The sequence below is a fragment of the Aquila chrysaetos genome, chromosome Z (genome assembly GCF_900496995.4).
Source record: "Aquila chrysaetos chrysaetos chromosome Z, bAquChr1.4, whole genome shotgun sequence".
NCBI classification, from domain to species: Eukaryota; Metazoa; Chordata; class Aves; order Accipitriformes; family Accipitridae; genus Aquila; species Aquila chrysaetos.
Window position 1 is genome coordinate 61807268 of NC_044030.1, and position 23802 is coordinate 61831069.

Here is a 23802-nt window from a genome sequence, read left to right on the forward strand (position 1 = left end):
TGGGCATCTGGGTGTCAGCAGCTGGAGGGACCATGGTCCCATAGGGCCCACAGGGCCCATGCGTTTGAGGTGCCGGCAACTGAAGGGACCAGTGTGTTTTCCTGTGTGTGTATATGTGTAATTCACTAGCAAACTTCAAGCTGGACTAGCTGGCAAATAGGAGGAAAACCTCTCTCTGGGAAGACTCAAAGTCTGAGCCAAAAGTGAGTAAGGGAGTCTGGGATCTGGGCTTGGATATATGGCAAGCTGAGAGCCTGTGCTGGTGTTTGAGGGAGCTGTGAGTATGGAGGTTGCTTGTGACATGAGTGTACGAGTGCATGAATCTTCTAGTGAACGTCAAGCTGGGCTAACTGGTAAACAGGAGGAAACCTGTACACCAGGTAAGATAGCTCCAGGTCCAGCCAAGTATATCAGACAGGCTGAGGGCTCACTGCTCACATCTGAGAGATCTGCAACTGTTGGTGTGCTTGTAAATCTAGAGTGAGGCATGTGATTTCAATAGTGAACTTCAGTGCTGATCAGCTGCAGAGGAGGAATGGGGTATGACTCTGTAACTATGTTCTGTGTAGTTCTGATAGTGTTATGTGGGTGTGCTGTGGCAACTTGTGTGGCTGGCCATCCTAGTGTCCTTGGTGTGTGGGGCTTTGTGTGTGTTTGTGTGCATGCCTGGAATACACACTCAACTTGCTGCTAGCTGAACCTGGAAGCAGGAAAGCAATGGCTGTCTCCATCAGACTGGAATGGAGAGCCCTCAGAGGGTCTCACAGTGCGCTGGACTGGGCTCCAGCAGTCGAAAAGGAGGAGTCCCCAGGTCCCAGAGTCTGCTGGAAGTGGTAGCCTTTGTAACATCCCTTAACAGCTTTTGTTCTCCAGCCCCTCTTGACTTCTTAGGATTCCAGGATGCACAGCCCCTGCTACAAATCACTGGTGTAGTCTCATTTCTGCCAGGGAGCACAGGCTTTTACGTAGGCACTGGGTCTTTTACACAGTTGTCATTATGTGCACAGTACACAGCAATTCTAACACTGTATAGATGGCCAGCTAGCATAGTGGAACCTAAACAATGTAGAAATCTGAATCGGAAGAATCTTGTACATAATTAGTACCTTATATTAATGTCATATATCATGTATGCTATTGGCTAACATCTTTGATTATGTAGCTCTAGTGAACTTTCTGATAGGTTCCTTTATTCATAAGCATATATGCATGTTACAGTCATTAGCAGTACTGCAGGCTGTTGGGACAAAGCATCTTTCAAGGATAAATATTTTGAATTAATTGTTCAAATATTTTCTAATCTGACAATCCACCTTTTTGCACTATTACAGGTAATAGTACTATTACTTTTTACAGTATTACGGGAGAGCTACTGTAGTCCTTGCTGGAGATTCTGAACAGTCTTGCTCATTAGTCTAGCATGCAGCTGCTTATCAGTTATGCTTTCAAAGCTATTGTTACTTTAGCCACAGAGCTACAATAATCAGGCTTTTTTATTTTGGCTTTTGTAGCATTGTTCTGGCCCACAATGCATAATGCAAATCTTATGTTTGAAGCAAGAGATGATAAGACTCTTGATGGTTGTCTGGTTTTTGTAGGAGTTCTCATACAGGCCTTTTTCCTTATCACAGAATGCTCCATCATAAGGAGTAGCAGTATTAACTGTCTTTAACCAGCTTCATAGAATCATAGAATCATTCAGGTTGAAAAGACCCTTAAGATCATTGAGTCCAACCGTTTACCTAACACTGCCAAGTCCACTACTAATTCATGTCCCTAAGCCTACAATGTCTACACCAGGGCTGATGACTCAGCCACATCCCTGGGCAGCCTGTTCCAGTGCGTGACAACCCTTTTGTGAAGAAATTTTTCCTAATATCCAATCTAAACCTCCCCTGGCACAGCTTGAGGCTGTTTCCTCTTGTGCTGTACTTGGGAGAGGAGACCAACACCCACCTCACTACAGCCTCCTTTCAGGTAGTTAGTTGTAGAGAGCAATAAGGTCTCCCCTCAGCCTCCTTTTCTCCAGGCTAAACAATCCCAGTTCCCTCAGCCGCTCCTCATAAGACTTGTGCTCCAGGCCCCTCACCAGCCTGGTTGCCCTTCTCTGGACACGCTCCAGCACCTCAGTGTCTTTCCTGTAGTGAGGGGCCCAAAACTGAACACAGTACTGGAGGTGCGGCATCACCAGTGCCCAGTACAGGGGGACGATCACTTCCCTGCTCCTGCTGGCCACCCTATTTCTGATACAGGCCAGGATGCCGTTGGCCTTCTTGGCCACCTGGGCACACTGCTGGCTCACATTCAGCCGGCTGTCAACCAGCACGCCCAGGTCCTTTTCCACCAGGCAGCTTTCCAGCCACTCTTCCCCAAGCCTGTAGCATTGCGTGGTGTTGTTTTGGCCCAAGTGCAGGACCTGGCAATTAGCCTTCAGTTGTCTTCATCCTACAGCACTGAGCATCTATCTTAGGATGAAAAGCTTGAGTCACCAAGCATTTGTGAGAAGTGAGACCTCTCTGATACTTCAGTATTCTGTAAGGAGCTGGTATATATGGTGGAAAGATAATCTTGAAATGCTGGAATCAGCTGATGTTGCTGAGATATGCTGCAATATCACACACAGAGGCAGAGTTTACTCAGGCATGATGATTTCTCCTCAGTGTATTGCGTTTGTGCATTTCAAAAGATGGCTAGAAAAGGCACAGATAATCTGGGCCAAGTCATAATTTGCCAAGTTAGTGGTATTTAGTTGATTCCTGCTTTGTTTTAAGGTACTTTTGTATGGATAACATCACACTTCTCACTGTATTTTTGTTCTTGATTTTAGTCTTATTAGGAACAAGTGGTTCTCTGTCTTACAAGATCACAGAACAGGGTAGTCTTTCATGTTGCAAGCTCTACACAAAGAAAGAATTATAGTTTCCGCCCAGGCGGAATAAATACTGCGTCAAATAACATCATAATACTGCTATACTGATCTGCTTTGGTAAAGTTCAGTTGGTAATTTCAATCTAGGTAGTAGTTTTTTCCTTGGTTTGATACCTACTGGTTAACATTGTGTATGATAGAGAGATCTGGAGAAAGTCAGAGAAGATGACAAATGGGAATAAGAAGGAGAGGATTAAAAAAAAAAAAATGGAGCTACTAAAAGCTTCTTGTAAGCTGTATTTTTATAGATAGTGACCAAGTAAATGAATTGCCAGTAGTATGTGAAACTAGATACTATAGTACCTACTGGTGGAATAGTTAAGGAATAGATTATGGATCTTGAATGGGTGGAAAATTTAATATGGTACATTACTTCTCTAGTTAGCCAGGTGATATAAGCCTTTGTTACGTAGAAAGCTCTGGAAGACATAACTAATAAATGGCATCGTGTTTTGGAATATGAATAGATCACTGTTAAATCCTACAATTCTCTTAAACAGTATCTGTCCTTATTCATGTCTGAACAAAATTAAAATTCTATTTACTTTCCACTGATCCCTAAAATTCCATATGTTTATGGCACGTAGTGTAGTGTAATACCAAATAAGCCGAACAGTGCACCACAGAATATAGTTAACTTCTTTTTCCTAAAGGTTATAAATATTGCAGGCAGCATATCAGATTTTCAGTTTACCAGTAACGCTTCCTTTAAAACAACTAGATTGGTTCATACAGAGTTAATGAAAAGATGTTTATTAGAATAGGAAACCTGTAATTGTCTCTTGTTTTCTTAGCCTCCTCCAGGAAATGTGAAAACGCCTAATGTACCCAGTACTCAGCCAGCAATAATGAAACCAACAGAAGAACCACCTGCTTACACACAGATTGCAAAGGTTTGTCTGTAACTTTCAGGCACTAGGTTCCTTTTAATTATAATTATTTAAATATGCTTCTGGAATAATGTCTTTTATAAATAAGCATCACTTCCCTAATGATTTATGAAAATTAATAGTGCCTTTAAGTAATTGGTTAATGCATTAATTTGTGCAATATTAGGTCAGTCTTCATCCATAACTGGAGATGCTTAATTATCGGGAAGAGACTTTGAATATTTATTTTGTGTTTGTATTTTTTATCAATATCTAACAATGCTTGTTTGGTTCAGGAGCATGCCTTGGCCCAGGCAGAACTGCTAAAGCGTCAAGAAGAACTGGAAAGAAAAGCAGCTGAACTAGATCGGAGAGAAAGGGAAATGCAGAGTCTCAATCAGCAGGGGGGTATGCATGAAAAAAATACTTCTTTAAATTGCAGAAATTTCACTTTTTCTTAGAAACTGTTTTAGGTTTACAGTGACATTGTGAAACACATCAAAGAGGGGGTTTTGTAATCTCTTCAGGAAAAGAAAGTTTATCTCCCTTGAGACAATGCATACAGTGAATAAAACTGGCCTGTCCCGTGCAGATTTTCCCTGTAAAAAATTTAAATGTGGCCTCTGTTACATGTTACTCTCTGCTATCAGCTATTTTTATTCTAGGTTAATATCTCAGTAATACTACTGAATAGAAATGGAGCGTTCTGAGAAGTAAAAGTAACCTCATAAGTAATACCACTTTGATTTCTCTTCTGTCAGTATTTATAGCTGTAGGAGAACTTTCTTCTTTTGAAACATTTTCTTATCTTTTGCTATGTTACAGACATAACATTCTGTGCAAGTAGCAGAAAGATCTATTATTAATTTTTTATTAATTTTTTGTATGACACTTTGGAACCCATAGTCAAGATCAGTATCTTGTTTTGCCACAAAGTGTGCTGTGCAAAACCATCATGTTTTTTATGTCAGTTTCACAAATGGGAAGATTTACATCCTCTTAACTGAAGATACTTTGCTAGAAGTAGATCTATGGGAATATTCCTTTTCAAAAGGAAGAACTTGAGACTGAAGTTAGGAAGAAACTCCAAACAAAACACAGAACACTGTGTGCAAGGTTGACTTTGTGTGGCCTTTTCATTTGTATATAGAATTCTGACTGGTTTGTATCCACATGTGCTGTTTTTTTTGAATATGCAGCAGTACAATTCCAGATTGCGTAATTACTTAGTAATTCAAATTCTCAGAGAATTTTATAGAATAGAATATTTTCAGTTGGAAGGGACCTACAATGATCATGTAGTCCAGCTGCCTGACCAATTCAGGGCTGACCAAAAGTTATTAAGGGCATCGTCCAAATGTCCCTTAAACACTGACAGGCCTGGGGCATCGACCACCTCTCCAGGAAGCCTGTTCCAGTGTTTGACCGCCCTCTCAGTAAAGAAATGCTTCCCAACATCCAGTCTGAACCTCCCTTGGCACAGCTTTGAACCATTCCCACACGTCCTATCACAGGATCCCAGGGAGAAGAGATCAGCACCTCCCTCTCCACCTCCCCTCCTCAGGAAGCCATAGAGAGCAGTCATATGCTAGTCATTTGCTAGGATCTGGGACTGGAGAATTGCTATTCTTCTTCTAAGGAAAAGCATTGTGGTGATATTGTCCCTTCATTAAACCATTTTTATTTTCTCAGTATTTGTTCCTTTCAATCTCTCTATTAAATCTCTGTACCTCTTCTCCCAGATAATTATTTTTTTGGCTGTTTTTTCATTTCCTTCTCCATATATTGCCCTTCATCTAATTTCAGTGATGTATATTGATGGTCTGGATTGATTACTTTTCTTTTCCGGGCTTTAGGGACAGTTTTGTTCATCTGTATCTTAGGGAACATAACACAGATACCCCATGCATGTTTCAGGATATTTCTAAAATAGGTACTTGCTATTAGGTTGCAGTTGTTCACATCAAAGTGCTTGAAGAATCCATGAAGAATCTAAAGGATTCTTTAGGAATGGTGAGCAGAGAAAGAAGGAGCTTTTAAAGCTTTAAAGAAGATACTAGTTTTTTACCAAATGACTGTGTAAAAGAAGCTGCAAATCAGCAATTGTATATTGTGACTGAGGAGAAAAATACTCTTTTGATTTTTTTTCTTCTTTTGTGCACTCATTTGAACTCCTTTGGAAACAGTATAGAGTTGTCTTGATTGGAGGACAGGGTCTTTTGCAATACTCTAGCTATTTGCATTCAATTTTAAGACTCTGGCTGCACATCTAGGACACTGTTGTCATACGCAATTGTCTACAGTGCAAAGATCTTCAAGCTGGTAGGTCAGCTCAGCTTCATGCCTTTGGTCTTTGCTCAGGTCCTGTGTGGCATTGCATTTGAGCTAATTGAGTGTGCTGCTTCCTATTTCAGCTAGTTCATTTGGACATGCCTGAAAATCCCTTTCTGTGCTTGCATGAAGCGAGTTTGGGGGTGTCTGCATTAATAATGTAGGCATGCCATTGAAGTTATGTTAATAGGTCTTGAGGTGGTAACTTGTGTTGAATGAAATAACTCTGAGCTAGCTCTTTGCTTATCAAGATACAATCTTGGAATATGAGTATCCAAAGTCTATTTAGAAAAAGACCACCTGGTTTTTGATCTCAAACTGTCTTACCAAGCTGTCTTTCAGTTCTAGTTGAAAATTTTGAAACCTGTAGCACAGCAGCAGGAAAGCACATGAAATACAATTCTTAAATAATAACCTGAATTATTATAAGATACCTCAATTTTTCCATAACTCGTCTCTTGAAACTGTCGGTCCTGAAAAAATAACCATATACTGCTGCATGAAAATCTGAATTATTATCAGATATTTTTCACATAAGGAATCCCAAAGTAGTTTTTAATATGGATGGGAATATTACTTGGTTGCCTTCGGTACGTTCCCTCTGCCAATCTCCTGCTCTGAAAGGCTTGGTAGAAATTTCAGTAGAAGAGGCAGAAAACTTAACAGATACTCAGTGCTTTGGACCTGTTTGGACAGAACTGATAGCTTTATCTTGTCTGAGTGGGGAAACAAAAAATAAATAATCCAAGTATGTAAGCTTTGCAAATTTTCTGTTCTTACCAGATGAACTGCTAGTGAAGATAGGGTTGAAGATAGAAATTGCAAGGAAAACCTTGTCAGAATTTCAAATAAAGGTGCCTTTAGGTTAGTCTCTAGTTCAGCTCCACTTTTGGAACATGGTGATTAATGTATCTCTTGCATCCAGAACCTGAAATGCTGTGGTAAAGGTTTGTTGCAGTTACTGTCTCAGGTGAATCTCTGAGTCTGTACTTGGTATGCTTTGTGTTTGGCAGAATGTATACTCTAGCCTGTGAGCAGATCAGCATATAGGAAATCCAAGTGCCTGACACTGTGTCCTTTGTGGTGTCCTCACTCTCTCACACAACTGTATCAAAATACAATCATGCTGTAGGGTATCTTCTTGTAACAAAGAAGTAGTTTAGACCATTTCAGTAGCTGCCTTTCTTGGGGCTTAAGGACTTTTAGGTAAAGCTTTGACTGTAAACTATATTGGGAACTAGTTTAAAGTGTTAGAGATAGCCTGGTGTTAAAAATACCAGGATTTTGAGAATGCAGAATGCTTTTCAGTTCCCAGTCTTTGTGTTCTACGTAGTATGTGAGTATGGTGGGACTATAGGGAAATGTGCATTTAAAAGTCCAGGGACTCTGAGAAATTTTTTGTCTGACCATATCTGCTTGTTTTGTGAAGAATTCTCTTTTCATATTACTTTATAGGAACTGTCAGATGCCTGCTTAGTCTTTTACATAGATAAAATACTGTGCTTTCCTTGATCTGTCTCCACTTCATTGTATTTTATTTCTGAAGTTTATTTTCAGTATTGTGTGAGTATTGCTGATAAAAGTCTTGGGTTTTGGTAGCCCAAGTTATCCATACGCTTGTGAAACTCATGCATAAAACAATTTGAACAAGTCTGAATGCATACCTCTTTATAGTATACAGAGATTAAAACTGTATTATAAAGTGCCTCCCCCCCCCCCCCCTTTTTTTTTTTCTGTTTTGCAGGTAGAAAAAATAACTGGCCACCTCTTCCTGAGAATTTTCCAGTAGGTCCTTGTTTCTACCAGGACTTTTCTGTAGACATTCCTGTAGAATTCCAGAAGACAGTAAAGATTATGTACTATTTGTGGATGTGTAAGTATTTTTTTTAGAAGAAAAAACAAAGTGCCTTTTCAAACTTGGTGATACATACCTGCTACTTTGGCTTTTGCAATATCTGTAATGAGAAATTGTTTTAAATCCAGAAGTCAAATGCTGAAGTGAAATCTTTTTGTTAGCTTCAATTTTAAAAGTATTGAGTTACTTCATAGAAGCTTCCACAGAAAAAAAGGAGGAGAATTATCCTAAGGCAATTTGGTTCTAGTATATTGCATCTTTCTCTTTTAAGTATCTCTGTTGTAAAATGAGATTTGACCATATATTAACTTAGAAATAATTTTACTGTTTTTAAAATCAGCTTATATATTAAGAAATAGAACTCACAATCAGTGTTAATAGACTCATGAGTTAAAGAAGTGTAATATCCATTTGCTTTAATATACAAGTTTTATATAGTTTAATATAGTTTTTAGTCTATAGTAGACACTTAATATCATTTTAGTCTATTTGAAAAAATAGTGTAAAGTAAATTAGCTGAAGAATCAGTCCATGTTAAAACTATCCTTTATACACCAAGAATGCTCTACATCATCTTTGTGGGGTGAATTTTGCCGTCGTTCAGGTGCTGTGTTTTCACTGGAGAAATGCTGGGTGAACCAAATATCCAGATGCCACAACATTTCTTTCTTCTGGCTTGTCCAGTGTGATGAGAGTCTAATAATTACTCTGAGACCGCGGAAATTCCAAAGGTTTAGGTGCTTTGATGCCTTTAATATATTTTTAGCATACTAAGGGAATGTGAATTTCAGAACTTTCCTGTATTTTTTTCAGGGCTTCAGATTTAGTTAGCAAATCTCTGTAATTTTACCTGTTAATCTGGTAATTTTATTACTGTGATTGAACCATGTAATTGAAACACATAAAATGAGCAGTCACCATTGAATCAAGTGAATTCCACTTCATCATAATCTGCATCTTTCTATATTCATTGCTGAGTCATTAATCTTCAAATAAGCGACTACACTGTAGAATCACTAGTGACTCTCATAAATCTGACAGACATGTAAGATTTATATGAAATCTAAGATCAGGTACTCCAAAATTTAAGGATAGTTACTAGTCCTGGGGGTGCTGGTCGACAGCCGGCTGAGTATGAGCCAGCAGTGTGCCCAGGTGGCCAAGAAGGCCAACGGCATCCTGGCCTGTATCAGAAATAGTGTGGCCAGCAGGAGCAGGGGAGTGATCGTCCCCCTGTACTGGGCACTGGTGATGCCGCACCTCCAGTACTGTGTTCAGTTTTGGGCCCCTCGCTACAGGAAAGACACTGAGGTGTTGGAGTGTGTCCAAAGAAGAGCAACAAAGCTGGTGAAGGGTCTAGAGCACAAGTCTGATGAGGAGCAGGTGAGGGAACTGGGGTTGTTTAGCCTGGAGAAGAGGAGGCTGAGGGGAGACCTTATCGCTCTCTACAGCTGCCTGAAAGGGGGGTTGTAGTGAGGTGGTGCTGGTCTCTTCTGTCAGGTGGCTGGAGACAGGATGAGAGGAAATGGCCTCAAGTTGTGCCAGGGGAGGTTTAGATTGGGTATTAGGAAAAATTTCTTTACTGAAAGGGTTGTCAGGCATTGGAACAGGCTGCCCAGGGAAGTGGTGGAGTCACCATCCTTGGAGGTATTCAGAAAGTTAGTAGATGGGGTACTTCAGGACATGGTTGGACTCGATGATCTTGAAGGTCTTTTCCAACCTAAATGATTCTATGATTCTAATTCTGGCCATTTGCAGGACTGAGTTCTGAAAGTGCTGTATGTTTTGAACACAACGTGAAGTTGGGCAGTGAGAATTGGAATATTGCTGTTTTTCCTTCTTATGACAATAAATTAAAGAAGCAGCAACGTTATAGTATTCCAAAATAATAGGAGTTGCTCTTTTATACTAACATGATGGATTTTCTTCTAGGTAGACTGAAATTTTAACTGAGTCCTCTTGCTCTTTTCCTTCTTTAGCTCTAGTACTCTCTGTCTTAGGGATTACTCAGGAAGGAAGGAAGAGGGCGTAATAAAGGAAAAGAAAGACAAAATCTATTTCAGGCTAAAAAAAAAGGATTGAGTACAGAACTCTGTGCTTTAGGGCTGGCTGTTGAATCAGTCCTTGTGACTCTTCTTTCCTAGGATTGTATCTACATGGTTTGGCTCATTTTTCATTAGAGTGGCGATGCTTCCTCAGTGGAAGCACTGATTACCATAGCAAACCAGCCTGCTTCTGCTTGCTGCTCTACCCTACATTTTGTTTCTTCTTCCAGAACTTCCTAGGTCTTGTAAGGCCTAGGGGTTCTGTGAACAAAATCACATTTGGATGAATCTAGGATGGTGTGCTCAGCACTTCGTAAAGGTTAGTTTTCCTCTTCCTTTTTAGCAGCCCTAGGAACAAACCTTCCTGTTTCAATTTTCTGTGTGTTTCTGTGGTCAGTAGCAATTTTTATATCCTTATTGTATCTGAGGAAACTGTTTTACCTGTTTCAGACCTATATGCTCTTTATCTCATGAGAAAACAAGTCTGTTTGTATCCCTATTGTGTGGATTCATCCATCTTTTCTCTATTTGTATCAGAAGTCAGAGTTTTTTGATCTGTGGATGTGGTTTTACCTTGGCACATATTGTTATTGTTTTTGGTTTTGGTTTTTTTTTCCCCTGGGGAGAGCCTTTTTTTTACTTACTGAGTGCTCCCATGTTTTTGTGAACGAGACAGCAATCAGTTAGCAATGGCCTCTTTCAGCTGCTGGTGGAGCTTTCCCATTCTCTCTTGGTTTTGTGACCATTGCTGTTTTAGTGGCTTGCAGATAGAATGACAGTATTCCTGGCACTTTAGCACTGAGCGCTACTTTTTAGATCTTTCTATGCTGTTACTAATGTTCCATGACTCTTGACCCCTATCTAATACCAAAGAATATTTATTATTTGAAGTTAGCAGCCAAAGAGCTGCTTAATCTCATGGAAGGCTTTTGAGGCATTTGCATTTGTTACTTTATATAGGTTGTGAATGTTTCCATTTTCTATGATCAAGACTTTTAAAGGTTTTCAAAGACCAATGATTTAAACTGTAGATTTTGGTAGAAAAATAATACCCCAAAGTGCCAACTTTTATGGTGTTTTTTCTGTTTAGGAGAGTTTCACCTCATCCATCCTTCTGTCTGTGGATATGATCAATAGTACATGTATCAGTCTGTGTTGATGTTTGTTCTGCCTCTTCCTGAGAACCTCCAAGGATGGACACTTCATAAACTCCTCCCAAGCCTGTTATAGTGTGTTGCTGTCTTTTATCATTAGAAGACGTTTCCCAGTATATATTTTAATTCTCCCTTCCTGTGTTTGATCTTCCCTGTTCTGTCCACTGTTGTTACGCAGAACACATTGACCCCCATTAGTCATCTCCTTTTTAGCATAGTTTACTCAGCCTGTCTTGGTAGCTTATGTTTTCTAGAGGTCTGATTGTTGGTTGCTGTCTTACAGATTCATTGCTTGGTCCACTCCATATTACTATGGGTATTTTTAATGTGTAGCATCAAGAATTCTACAATGTGGACTGTCCAATATTTTAACTAAAGTCCTAATGTACTGTATAGAGACAAAAAAACAGCTGCACATTTTTGATAGCGTGTGCTTATGTTATGTGCTGATCTAAGCCTGCTTTAGAATATATTTTTTTCTGTGGAAAATACTTCTGTTGTTTGTAAGGTGTGTTTGCACATGTCTTACCTGCCCCCCCTCCAAAACGAGCAGAACAGACAAGGAACAAAAGCTTAAATTACATACATTTAAAGCCACTCTGTGCTCCAAGGTTGTGTGCGGCTGAACTTGACCAGCTTTGTCCTGACTTGTCAGTTGCCCTGTGGCTTCAAAACTCTCTGTTTTGTAGGCATCCCATTCTCCTTGAGGCAGCCCATCACAGCGTGACAGTCCAGCTGATTCCTGGGAAGAAGCACACTCTTCTGTCATGTGTCCTAGTGAGGACTTTGGTTTCCCAAGAATGCCATCAATAAAACATTACTGAAATGAAACATATTACAAAAATCTATTTTCATACAGTCCCGAATGGGACGGCAAAATAATCATCTCAATAATGTAGATGCCAGATAGCAGTGATGCAACTTACGGTCTTTATCTACAATTCACTTTCAGACATTAACAGATGATAAAGTGTAGTTGATTAAGACAGGGAATGTATATCTAAGTAGGATTCTTCTGTACAAGGAAGTTTACCCTAATAAAAATTAAGTTGAGTCTAAATATTTATTGAACTAATGTAATTTCCCATTTTTCACTCTTATTCTGGCATGAATGCCCTTTTTCTTTTTTTTAATTCAACTGCTTCCACAGCTAAACTAAGAGAAGGCTTTCTTAGATCCCTTTACACTGAGTATTGTATTGGTATAGCTGTGAAGTTACTGTCCTATAGACATTGCATGTTGCAGACTTCTGCCAAAGCCTTAGGTCACTTCAGCCCCCATGTGGTCATTATAATAACTTGTATTATGGTTTAATTTGAAGTGGCAAGTAGGTGGAAGGTACTTAAAACCATTACCCTGAACATAAAAACATCTGTCTGTTCATACAACAGCAAAGCTTATCTAGGTCACTTAGTGAAGGCGTTGGCTCAAAGAACAAATGCCTTTCTGTACCTTGCAGCAGGCAGAGAGAAGGGCGACTGGAGCGAAGGGAGAATTGTCAGTGAAGTCCCGTGTCTTCATCCATAGCTTGCTAACACTTGGCTTTTACAGCTGAGATTGTCCATGACAGTAGTGAAGTAGACCCCTGTGTTCCTGGCTTTATTGTGCTAAGAAGTATCAGTAGCAGGTGTGATGTTTCAACCCTCTTCTGCATGGATGGTATTCTTTTAAAACTTCTCCTGCTATCATAATTGCACTTACAAAAAAAGTGGTAATTTCTGAAAGTTCAAACTCCACCAGAATGTGGATGTATCTAGTAATCGAGGGCATCTCCCTGTTTTCCAGTATTGACTAGAAAAAGAAAGAATACTCCTTAGTAAGCTTTCTCATATTTGTTAAAGGCAGGCAGGAATTTGGATTTGTATCATTTGTTGTGCTTTCTGAGGCATATACACACAAATTCTGAAATGAGTTGCTTTGCTGACCTCTTGGAACAGTGCTGAGATACATAGATGCATTAAATGCTTTTTATTTGAAAGTAAAAAGTTTCGTGTTTCTAGTGACTCTTAGTGGAAAATATGATTTGTCCATGCAATGATGTGGGCATTTTGCTTTAAGATTTTTTCCAACTAGTTAAGAGGGCAGCAAAGAGTTTGTGGAGTCTTTTTTTCAGAATCTTTATTATCTTGCCAGTTCTTCTGTTAACCTTACCTTCCAGTAGAATGACTGAAATGTTTCTCTGAATTTAAATAAAAAATTGTTGCTGCAAGAGCAGATTGTGCACTCTAAATTATAAATACTCTACTTTATCCTGGTCCACAAGGACAGAAACCGTCCTCTGAGATAGCAAAATCACTCCTGAATCACTGGTTATTGCTGAACAAAGACAGAAATTCATGTTCGTCTTTTAAGTCTGGCAGAACTAACTTCTGTGTCAGATAGCATGAAGGTAGTAGTCGTTATGTTTCTTAATACTGCTGTATCTTTTTCTGTTCTAAGAACTAAATATTTTTGAAATAAACTGTGAAGTTGTAATGCCAATGCATTTTCGTGAGTAGAAATTCAATAGTTAACCTGTAACAAGGTCTGCGAATGAGAAAATACTATTATTGAGCTAAGAACAGAGCACCAAAAGGGCAGGTGTTTAAGACCAATGTTGTAAGAAATAGTTGAATATGCAATATGTATTAAAGCATCTAGAACAGCTTCTTGCACATCTTACTTTACTGAGAAACATTTTTACTAAGTGGGGTTTTTTTGCTTTATTACATCAAAGAGCTTTTCACTAAAAAGGTTCTTTGGAAATTTTTATTTTCAAACTAGAATGTGGACAGTGCTAACTAAATCTATGATGTATTTTACATAATTTATAAGCTTTGTCTCAAAAAATATTCAGTAGTCTGTTAAATATCTGTATCAAGTTATTACTGTAGAAAAAGTATCTATTATTGCAGCTATAGAAACCTCCTTTTTTGTCATTTTAAGTTTCAAAATATCTTATTTTTATGACAGGATTTTTTCCTTCACCATATACCTGATAGTACTTGAATTTTCATGTTCAGTACTTTCACTTGTGAATACACAGTTTACCTGAAAGTTGGAAGACTGTATAAAAATCAGCTTATTGCTGAGGGTATTGAGAGGGTATTGATTTATAGTCAGCATACTGATGTTTTGTTTAAAAATGCTCAGTTTGGGTATTACTGTAACAGTTGTAATAATTTATTGTATAAACATAACTTAATTAAGACTATTTTGCTTTTGCTTCTACAGTCCATACAGTGACACTGTTTCTTAATATCTTTGGATGTTTGGCCTGGTTTTACGTTGATGCTACACGAGGGGTTGATTTTGGATTGAGTATTCTCTGGTTCTTGCTTTTTACCCCTTGTTCTTTTGTCTGCTGGTACAGACCACTTTATGGAGCTTTCAGGTAAACACTTCGGCTTGACTTAGGATATTTAAAAACTTGTTGAAATGCATTAACATTCCAGAATTTGCTTGATTATCATTATGATAATCCTTTAATATGCTTTTATTAGAAACAAGTAGTATGTTTGCCATTAATTCAGTTGTTGTATTTGAAACATAGATGGCAATAGTTAGGAATATCATGGAATACCCTTTAAAGTATTTATAGCTTCTACTATTGACAAAATATTTGTAGGAAATATTTAACTTTGTATTGAGCTGATAACAATTCTAAGGAAGATTCTCATTAAATCTCTGTCCCTTCACACCAAGAATTTGAGAGGTTAATAGTTAAGGGTGTCTTACATTTTGGCTTCCTGAATGAACATCATAAAACTACACTTAAAAATCTTATGTTGTTGAGTGACCTACAGTGTCTGTAACTGAAGTAGGCTGAGATTCTTAAGAATGAGTAGAGCAGGTATATAGTAATCAGAGTCTAGTTTTTTCCTAGCTTTTAGCAATCTTTGCAGACTTCACAAGCGTGAGGTGTGGTAGCATTGAGTTTAAGAATAGAATGGTTGGTTTGCATGCAAAACTGAACTTTTTTTTTTTTTTTGGTGAAAATCAGCAAGTAGAGATTCTAAATCCTGTACTCTTGCAGTATTTCTTGGGATTTTTTTTTACATTGAAGTGATTCAAGATAGTCTCAGTTAAAGTGCACTAATTCTTGTAGAGAAAGATTGATGACCAGAAATTGCAGTTAAGCATAACCTTTTAGACTAAATGAGATGTTTCTTTTTGCTAACCAAGGAGGTATTGCTGTACCCACACATCTTTGAGGAATCATATAGTTTAACTTGCATTTGCTCTCTAGTAAATCCATAGCTTTTCTTAATGGATATTGATTGTTTGGAAAAGGAAAACTACTTCTTGCATATTCAACTGTTGGTCAGTTGCTCAGCTGAAAATGAAATAGTTTCTGAACTGAACTGGTTCAATAAATAGAAATGAACAAACTCCCTTCTGCAGTAAGAGCTGTGAATGGCAAAATCTGATTCTGTGACTTAACTACGCGATTTCTACTTTCTTTAGAACTCTGGTAGCAAGCATATCATATGATCATTAGTTGTGACAGTAATAAGCTGAGGTCTTTGTTGAGATTTTGCCTGTACTTTTTTTTTTTTTTTACTTTCAGTCTATGTCAGGCTGGCATTTTAGTAATTTAAACAGCAAACATATCTTGTATACTTTGCTTTTAAACAACAGTGGCTTCAGTATTCTGGTCTGCACTATGTTTCAGTAATTCCATATTAGATTTTATTTCCTTTTACAAGTGAAATATTTTCTTCCCATCCTGCCAGCACTGTGAACTTCAGTCTGAAAGTGGAGCAGAATTCTGGTTTTCATGCATTGTAGCAAAACTTCTATGTTTTGTCTAAGAGGCCCTGCTGTGTGCTGAACAGAACACGAAGGAATAGTATATTGCTGCTATTCTCACCTGTGTTAGAGGTACAGGTGGCAAAAATACTATATTAAAGAAGGAGGAGCAGCTCTTGCCAATGAACACTCTACAAAATCACAGAATTACTGATACTTCAATTGACTGTCAATAAATGAAAGCACTTTTTCTCTAGTTAATGCAGAAAAAAATTTTAGATTGGTACTACAATATTTGCAAAAAGTCATTAATTTCCTGGCTGCTTTAATCTTTTTCCCCGCCTCTTTCAGGAGTGACAGTTCATTCAGGTTCTTTGTGTTCTTCTTTGTATATATCTGTCAGTTTGCTGTACATGTACTTCAAGCTGCAGGATTTCAAAGATGGGGAAACTGGTGAGTATTCTGTTTGATGTAGCATTGTACTGTCTGTGAGATGAACACTCAGATTTGATACAGAACCTGCAATACAGTCTGTTTTTTAAAAATAATATCTTGTGTTCACCAGAATTGTTAAATTTAGCACTCAAAAAAAGCATTTTTGGAGTGCTCTTAACTAGGAAAAGTGGGTGAAACATATCCCAGGATTGTGAGGTACTTCTGTTGCTAGGCTGATCAAAATTTTGTCCTTCAATGTAAACCACTTTGAACTATCCTTTTATACATAACCTCCTCTATTTTGGTGGCTTGTGGAGATGTTACTTGCTTATATTTAACATAAAGACATAAGCAAAACTTAGAGAAAATGAAAATTATTAAGACAGTAATAATATACTGTTTTCCTATTATTTTGTATCATTAATTCTAATTATATTAATATACTTACTACTTATTAAGGAAATTTATGGCTAAAATTTGAAGAATGAGTCAACAATGTATTTGGGTGAATATAGTGCTATATTTTTGATACTATTTGAAAAGCTTATTTGTCCAAGTGAGGTCCTTATTCTATAATAGCTGATTTTTCTTTTTTATGCTTCTAACTATATAAGCTTTTACATGAAGCTTTTATGTGTATCAGCTATTTGAGGCTTCGAGGTATAATATCGAAGAAAAGCTATTGGGAATCAGTCACTGTCCTTGGAAAAAAAAAACCAACAAGCTTTAATTAACTAAAAGCATGGTTGTAGTAGCCTGCTGGTAGCATGGAGAGCTATGACTGACAGTACTGTAGCTGGGTAGTGACACTTCTTTGTATCAGTGCTTTTTGCTGCTGACCTCTAAACATACGTAAGGCAGACAAAACAGTACTGCTTGAGAACAATAATTTAAGGAAAGATCCTGTTTTATTATTTTTGCTCTCATATCCACTATTTTGCTTTTTCATAGATACCTTGATTGACATTAACAAAATAAAAATGTATTTTAGAGGGCCAACTCTCCAAGTATGTGGAATGTGCTTTTAAGGATACTTGGGGAAGGGGTATGAAAGTTCTAATTACAGTTTGGATTTTGGAGTTTTGTGGTGGAGTCTGGCTGGACATTGGGGATATCAAAGCAATTTGAAACAGGTAGAGGACAGTTTTAAGATTGTTTGGGTTTATGGAAATTTTTTTCTGTGGAAGAATCTTTTCTGTCTGAATGTTTTATTTTTCTTAAGGCAACCTGCTTTTTGCGCTTTCAAGTTTGATATTGTATTTTTCTGTTGGTGTTTCAATTTTGAAGAATGGGGAAATGTTTGAAGTAGATACTGAGAGCGCAATCTTTTCTATTAATTAATCTGATGATAACCCCAATGAAGAAAGCATCATTGTGTGGATACAATTAAATAAGTCTTCCAACACAGAAGCTGTGTGTGTTTGTGGCCTGTTTTTGGTTTATATTTAAAGACGTTAGAAGCTATCTTTTTAGGGATGTTTTCTCTTCCATGAAGTCATGTAGTCTTAAATCAGTCTGACATGACAGTATGACAAAAAAAACTCCAAAGTTGTTGAGCAACTCTCTAATTTCTCCAAAATTCTGCTCAAGGGTAATCATCTTTACTTCAATTTTTCATATAGCTTCACTGCATGCATTGGGAAAAATGGAAACTAAGCTCTAAAAGCTTACAATAGAACTGAAATATGTTTATGTAAAATTCCCATGACTTTTTCTTCAAAAATATTCAAGGTTGATCAGAAACAGGAGGTTTTAAAGCTTCCCTTGATGTGGATACCTGTGGTTGAATGGTTCATGTGCTGTGCTAGTGAAGTTTGTCCTTTCTTTTTCCTTCAGTGGGTGGATTTCATCTCTTACTGGTCTTAATAAGAGTATTCCTGTTGGCATTATGATGATAATCATAGCTGCACTTTTCACAGCATCTGCTGTTATCTCATTAGTTATGTTTAAAAAGGTAAGTTACATATTATTCCCCTCTTCTGTTTCCTATGTTTGATCTGGGTTTTGTTTTCCTGCTTGAGAGAGGTACTCTCTTACAAAGTAATGGGAATTAAATTAAATTCTTGGGGGTGTGCCTTACCTATTAACAACTGTACTTTTTTGCTTATACTGTTGTGGAGTTACAAAATGCTGTTTGTACAATGCACGTATTTTCTGCAAACTAAAATGGGGAAGGATAGCTCTGAGTAAAAGAAATTGGGAGGTAAGCTCACACTGAAACGGTAGGTGAAGGCACTGGACACTATGATTGTACCTGTAGATGCCAGGTTGTGATTTTCAAATCTGTGGTGATTCATCAGGCTGAGTGAAGTGTGATTCCAATGATTGCTAGGTTTCAGCTCTTACCAAAATCATTCCCATTAAAATCAATAGAAAAGGGAGATGCCTGGCACCTCAGAAAAGGGTTTTTATTTCTCTGCTTCTATTATTTTAACATTTTGTTGCCAGTTAATGATTGCATATCATGAAAGCTCAAAGAAAGATGCTTTTTTCCCTTGGTTACTTTTTGTGAATTTCCATCCAGAAGACCTAAGTTTAGATACGAATGTGCTGGTAAGTTTTTGATGTAGATAAAATGTAACTGAGAATTCTGATGATGATGTGCTGGCAATTCTAATAATTCAACCTCAGTTACAGTTATGCTTAAAGATTTTCACATACCCAAGGTCTTCTGGCCTATTTACAGTAAGGCAGAAATTTTAAGTGTTCCCTGGAGATGTCCCTTCTCCTTACTTGTTTTCTGTATAAAAATATTCAGGTACAGGAGAAAGAAACAAGCAAGAAAAATGTATGGTGGAGCATTTTTTTTTTTTTTACACTCTTCCTACCGTATGCATCTGGATTATTTTAAAAAACCTGCATACTCAGATGTGACCTGGTGTATCTTTATGGATGAGAAACAGTCACATTTGTAACAAAGAAAAAAGTTACAACATTAATTTTCTTGCTACACTTGAATGAAAATGTCTTTGCAGTCTTATTTGACACTTTATTGTGACTTGATAGAATATGAATCAGAAACAGCATTTTAATTTTAATACTCAGGTAATTGGAAGTTACTCAGGACTTGTTTTTTTGTTGTACTAGAGGTTATATGCCATATTGTTTAGCATGTTTGTTAAGCGATATTGTTTGATATCTCTGCTTATTATGCAGAGCTATGGGTCATCACACTAGTTTAGCAGATACATATCTGCATTATTAGGATATTTTATGCTTTTTAATATTCAGTCATAGCATAGCTTGTTCTTGTAACTGTATCAATCAGAGAAATTAAAATTCTTTAAAAATTGATGTAGAAAAAGGTTCACCAATGTTACTGACACAGTGGATTCAAAACTATTTTTTTGTTTTTGTCTCCTGCTGGTTTTTTTAACATGCACACTTACTAACTCTTTTAATGAGCATTACAAGTTGTATACAAATTGAGACGGAAGACATTTTTGCGAGCTACGAGCCCTGTGTTATGCTAAGGATGCAGCCTGTTCGTGTATTTAAATATGTTATTTCAGGCAGTAGACACCATACACATTTTAGTAAAGACCTATGAGACCCCTCTGAACTTGCAAACTACATGCAGCAGGGCAATCAAAAGTTGTAGGATTTGTGGAAAAAAAGTCTGTTTACTCATTTCTGGATCCCTCCAAACACATGAGCAAACCAGATTTCCCCACCACACAGCTCTGCTTCATGTTTGAGACATTGCTATTAGTCTACCAGGAAATGGAAGGCTCAGCACTGTTTTTCATTGCTTTTCCAACTCCCTAGGTGCATGGTCTCTACCGCACGACTGGTGCTAGTTTTGAGAAGGCGCAGCAGGAGTTTGCAACAGGAGTGATGTCCAACAAAACTGTACAAACTGCTGCAGCCAATGCCGCATCAACAGCAGCAACCAGTGCAGCTCAGAATGCATTCAAGGGTAACCGAATGTAGGGAAACATAAAAATTCATCACGGTTCTTGTCAATTGTACTTTATTTTCCATTCACTTATTATATTCCCTAAAAGCCTAGATCAAAATTCACACAGCATGTTTGTCTCTTCTGCAGCTGTGCATGGGTAAAATGGGAAATGTTTGGTTTATTTTATTGTAAATTTATTTATTTTAAGAAGATAACCATTCTTTGCCCTTTTTTAAGATGTTACATTCTCGAATATAAAGCCTTCTGTATTTTATGGGGGATAAATAATTTCAACAATTGGCCTGAGAATGAATTGTGGTATATAATGATCAAATAAATGTATTAAGAATTCAGAAGGTTTTTTTAGTGGGTTCACTCTGGTATTTTTTTAAACTTCAAGAAAGTACTTTGGATCAATTATTTTTCTTTGTAAGAACTGTTTTCCCTATTTCTACTATAAGAAGTGGGGTAGGCTGAGAGATGTAGAAAGTTAAGTTTGGCTACTGCTTTTGCAATTTCAGCAGCAGCTGGAGGACAAATGCAAGTAGGGTAGATACTATAAATTCTTTTCTTGGGTTTTTTTTAGGATAAGTCTTTTGATATAAACCTGTAAGTTTGCATGAATACTGTTGAGTTATCTGATCTTGTTTAAATAGTGTTTTTGCCACTTTATAATAATAGCATTTGTTTGTATCTATTTTCATGGAGTATTCTCTACCTGTGAGAAATTACTATGGTGCATAAACATTCTCTGTTATAGAATGTGTAATGCAGTGTACAATTTAAGGAAGTTTCAATGGTTTCAATCACAGAGCTAAATGATTATATATTTGCTATTTTTAATTTCAATATTCATGTCTTGGGGTAATAATTTTGCTGGAAAAGAAACCAATATTGACTTCTAGAACACTAGTTTCTTGCCTATCTTCCCTATTCTATGTGCAGTGGTATTTTTGTTGTATTGGCGATTTTTTGTTTTTGGTTTTTTTTTTTTTTTTTTTTAGGTGTAGATTTGTGTTTAACAGTGGTACTAAATCTCTAGCCTAGTCAGTCACTCCATTTACTGCTTGTCCAAAAACCTAAATATACAATATTTAATTTTCTAACATGTCTAAAACCAAGCTTTTTAAGCAATGGCATTTAACAGATACTTGAATTCATTTTAATGTTAACTCAGCCATCTCTGTGATGTGATTTAAGCTGAGGCAAAAAAGCTTTTAAACTATTTTGAGTTGGAAAAGTGAGAAATCTTCCATCTTTAACAAAGTTAATTTTTAACTCATTGAACTGGAGGCCTAAAAGGTTAAATTAGTGCTGTGGAACTGAACAATCCATAATGGTACATACCATCATTATATTCTAGAATATAATCAGAACTTAGTATAACGTCATGTTTCTCTCATTTGAAGACTATAAATAGTCTTGGATTGCCTCATGAGTCTTATGCACAATACTTGGGCTGTTTTTTTGAACTCTGTTTTAGGAGATGAAAGCAGGAATGACCGCATCACACAACCTGTATAAGTATACACTGTGGCTGAAATGAATTTGGCTCTTAAGGTGAATCCCCTTTAGTAAGACAGCATAAAATTCTGAGGCCCCTCCATGTTCTGAATGTGGGCTGACTTTCATAAATTCTTTTTCACTACACTGTATTCATAATAACAGAGGAGCATTACAAAAAATAAAACCCCCAGCTTAATCCCTGGATCAATATTGCACTGTTAGCATGAAGTCCCTATTAGTCTCCTTTCTTTTGCTAATTTCTTTAAATCCAACTTGAATTTGGACAAATGTTGTAGTTTCACCTATGCTGAAGTTCATATTAATGAATATACTTGCTTCTAAATGTTCTCTGCATCATGAAGTTAAAAGCAATTTAAATATTCTGTGTACAGGGGCTCTACAATTTCATACTAGTGGACATGCTAGCATTGAACTTAAATTTGTGTGGAATGTTGTTAAAAGCTTTCCAGATAAAAGCCACAATTTTCTGTTGAGATCAGGCACCATCTTCTAGCAGCTGTGTATCAAGATTGTTCTTTTCATAATCTTTTAAACTTAACTTGAGGGTTGTATCTAGGAACTCTACTATGGATTACTTTTAAATCTAAATTTAAGCAATTCCCTTGGTATCTCTTGGATAGGAATCCCAGGGACATCATCCTTGCAATTTAACTTAAGCTGAAGATTGCATAATAACATACATTACCAGAATATATTATGGAGAAACACGTTAGGAATAAAACCTGAATTTGGCAGGTAGATTTTTTCTCAAATGTTTAAAGACTCTTTGAGAAAACATATTTAATGTTCTATGTATAGGGAGCTTTGATTTGTAATGTCATGGGTTGAATGTATGGATTTAATCCTCCTTAGTGAAATTCAAGGTTCAGTTACACGTGAGTTGTTGAAACCAGAAATCTCTGACACTTTGCAGCCCAAAAGGGAGGGAGAAGTTTGAGTTTAGCTTTGACAATGGAAGGCTGGTATTTGTTAAAATATTTTGTACCTAATGAAAACTAGATTTTACGGACTTTTATTAATTACTCAGAGTATGGCACCCACGTAAGTTGTCATTTTGTAGTATAGTGGCAAACTGAGTACAAAGTATGAAGTTTAAACACTGGAATGTCAGTAGTCATTGATCTGTAATTTAGGAGTTGGTTTTATTTATCTGAGGGATGTTTGTATATTTTGTAAATTACTAACAATGCTCTGTCATCCTGGTGAATGTCATGGTTCTGTATAAATGCACTTCTGTCCCTCTGTTGCATGTCTGACTAGTTCAGAACTTTTGTATATTTATTGTATTAACACAGTGTCATAGAATAAAAAAGGACTTTTTTCCTGGGTGTTTGCTCTGTATAGTTTTCACCAATATAAGGATTTTTCTTCTAATGGTCAGGATAATGTGCAGGGTGGATGATCTGTGTAAAGTCTCACTTGGTTTTTATAATTCTGTATATAAGTGCTGTAATTCTGCTGAAATGGGGAAGCAGAATGTCCACTATCAAAATAATACATTAGGGTATTGAGAATTAGTCTACTCAACTCTTACGAAGAAAATTCTGAAAACACTCGCAGCCCACTTTCTTGTGCTGTAAACTCACGAGGGTTAAAATCTAAACATGTTCTGTCGTTACTGAATGAAATTCTGCAGGCATTAAGTGAATCCTAAAACACTATTGAAAGTAAAATGAAGTTGCTGAAAACAGTGTTGCTTTAGTAGTGTTTATTTTCCTAATTTCTGCCTATGGATTGACATTTCTGTATCACTGCAGTGTCTTGCCTTTTTTTAGGCACTATCACAGTCTGTTAATTTTTTTCATTTAATATTGACTGTAACACCTGCTCTTTAGTACTGAATTTATCAGTGGGTTTTCTTCAAAGGGCAAAACAACTTCATCTAGACCACTGTGACGTAGTTACGTTTACAAATGCACAATACAGGGAACAGTGCTCTGAGGTACAGGCAGTATTATTTTGGGAAATAGCAGAGTTGAGTTTTTGAAGACACTTGTGCATGCATGCATCATTTAGTAGTGAAATT

At 37.1% G+C, this 23802-nt stretch overlaps 1 protein-coding gene across 2 annotated transcripts in view; it reads left to right on the top strand.

Annotated features, from left to right (window-relative positions):
• SCAMP1 (secretory carrier membrane protein 1) overlaps positions 1-23464 on the top strand; it is a 48895-nt gene extending 25431 nt beyond the window's left edge. The window contains exons 2-8 of one of the 2 annotated variants that reach the window (XM_030005829.2): positions 3723-3821; positions 4094-4205; positions 7873-8001; positions 14396-14555; positions 16265-16366; positions 18185-18302; positions 20117-23464. In XM_030005829.2, the coding sequence (XP_029861689.1) occupies positions 3723-3821; positions 4094-4205; positions 7873-8001; positions 14396-14555; positions 16265-16366; positions 18185-18302; positions 20117-20281 (885 nt within the window). In that variant the 3' untranslated portion in view covers positions 20282-23464. The remainder of the gene's footprint in view (positions 1-3722; positions 3822-4093; positions 4206-7872; positions 8002-14395; positions 14556-16264; positions 16367-18184; positions 18303-20116) is intronic. The other variant, XM_030005828.2, reaches the window with a different exon arrangement.
• Positions 23465-23802: the final 338 nt, after the last annotated feature.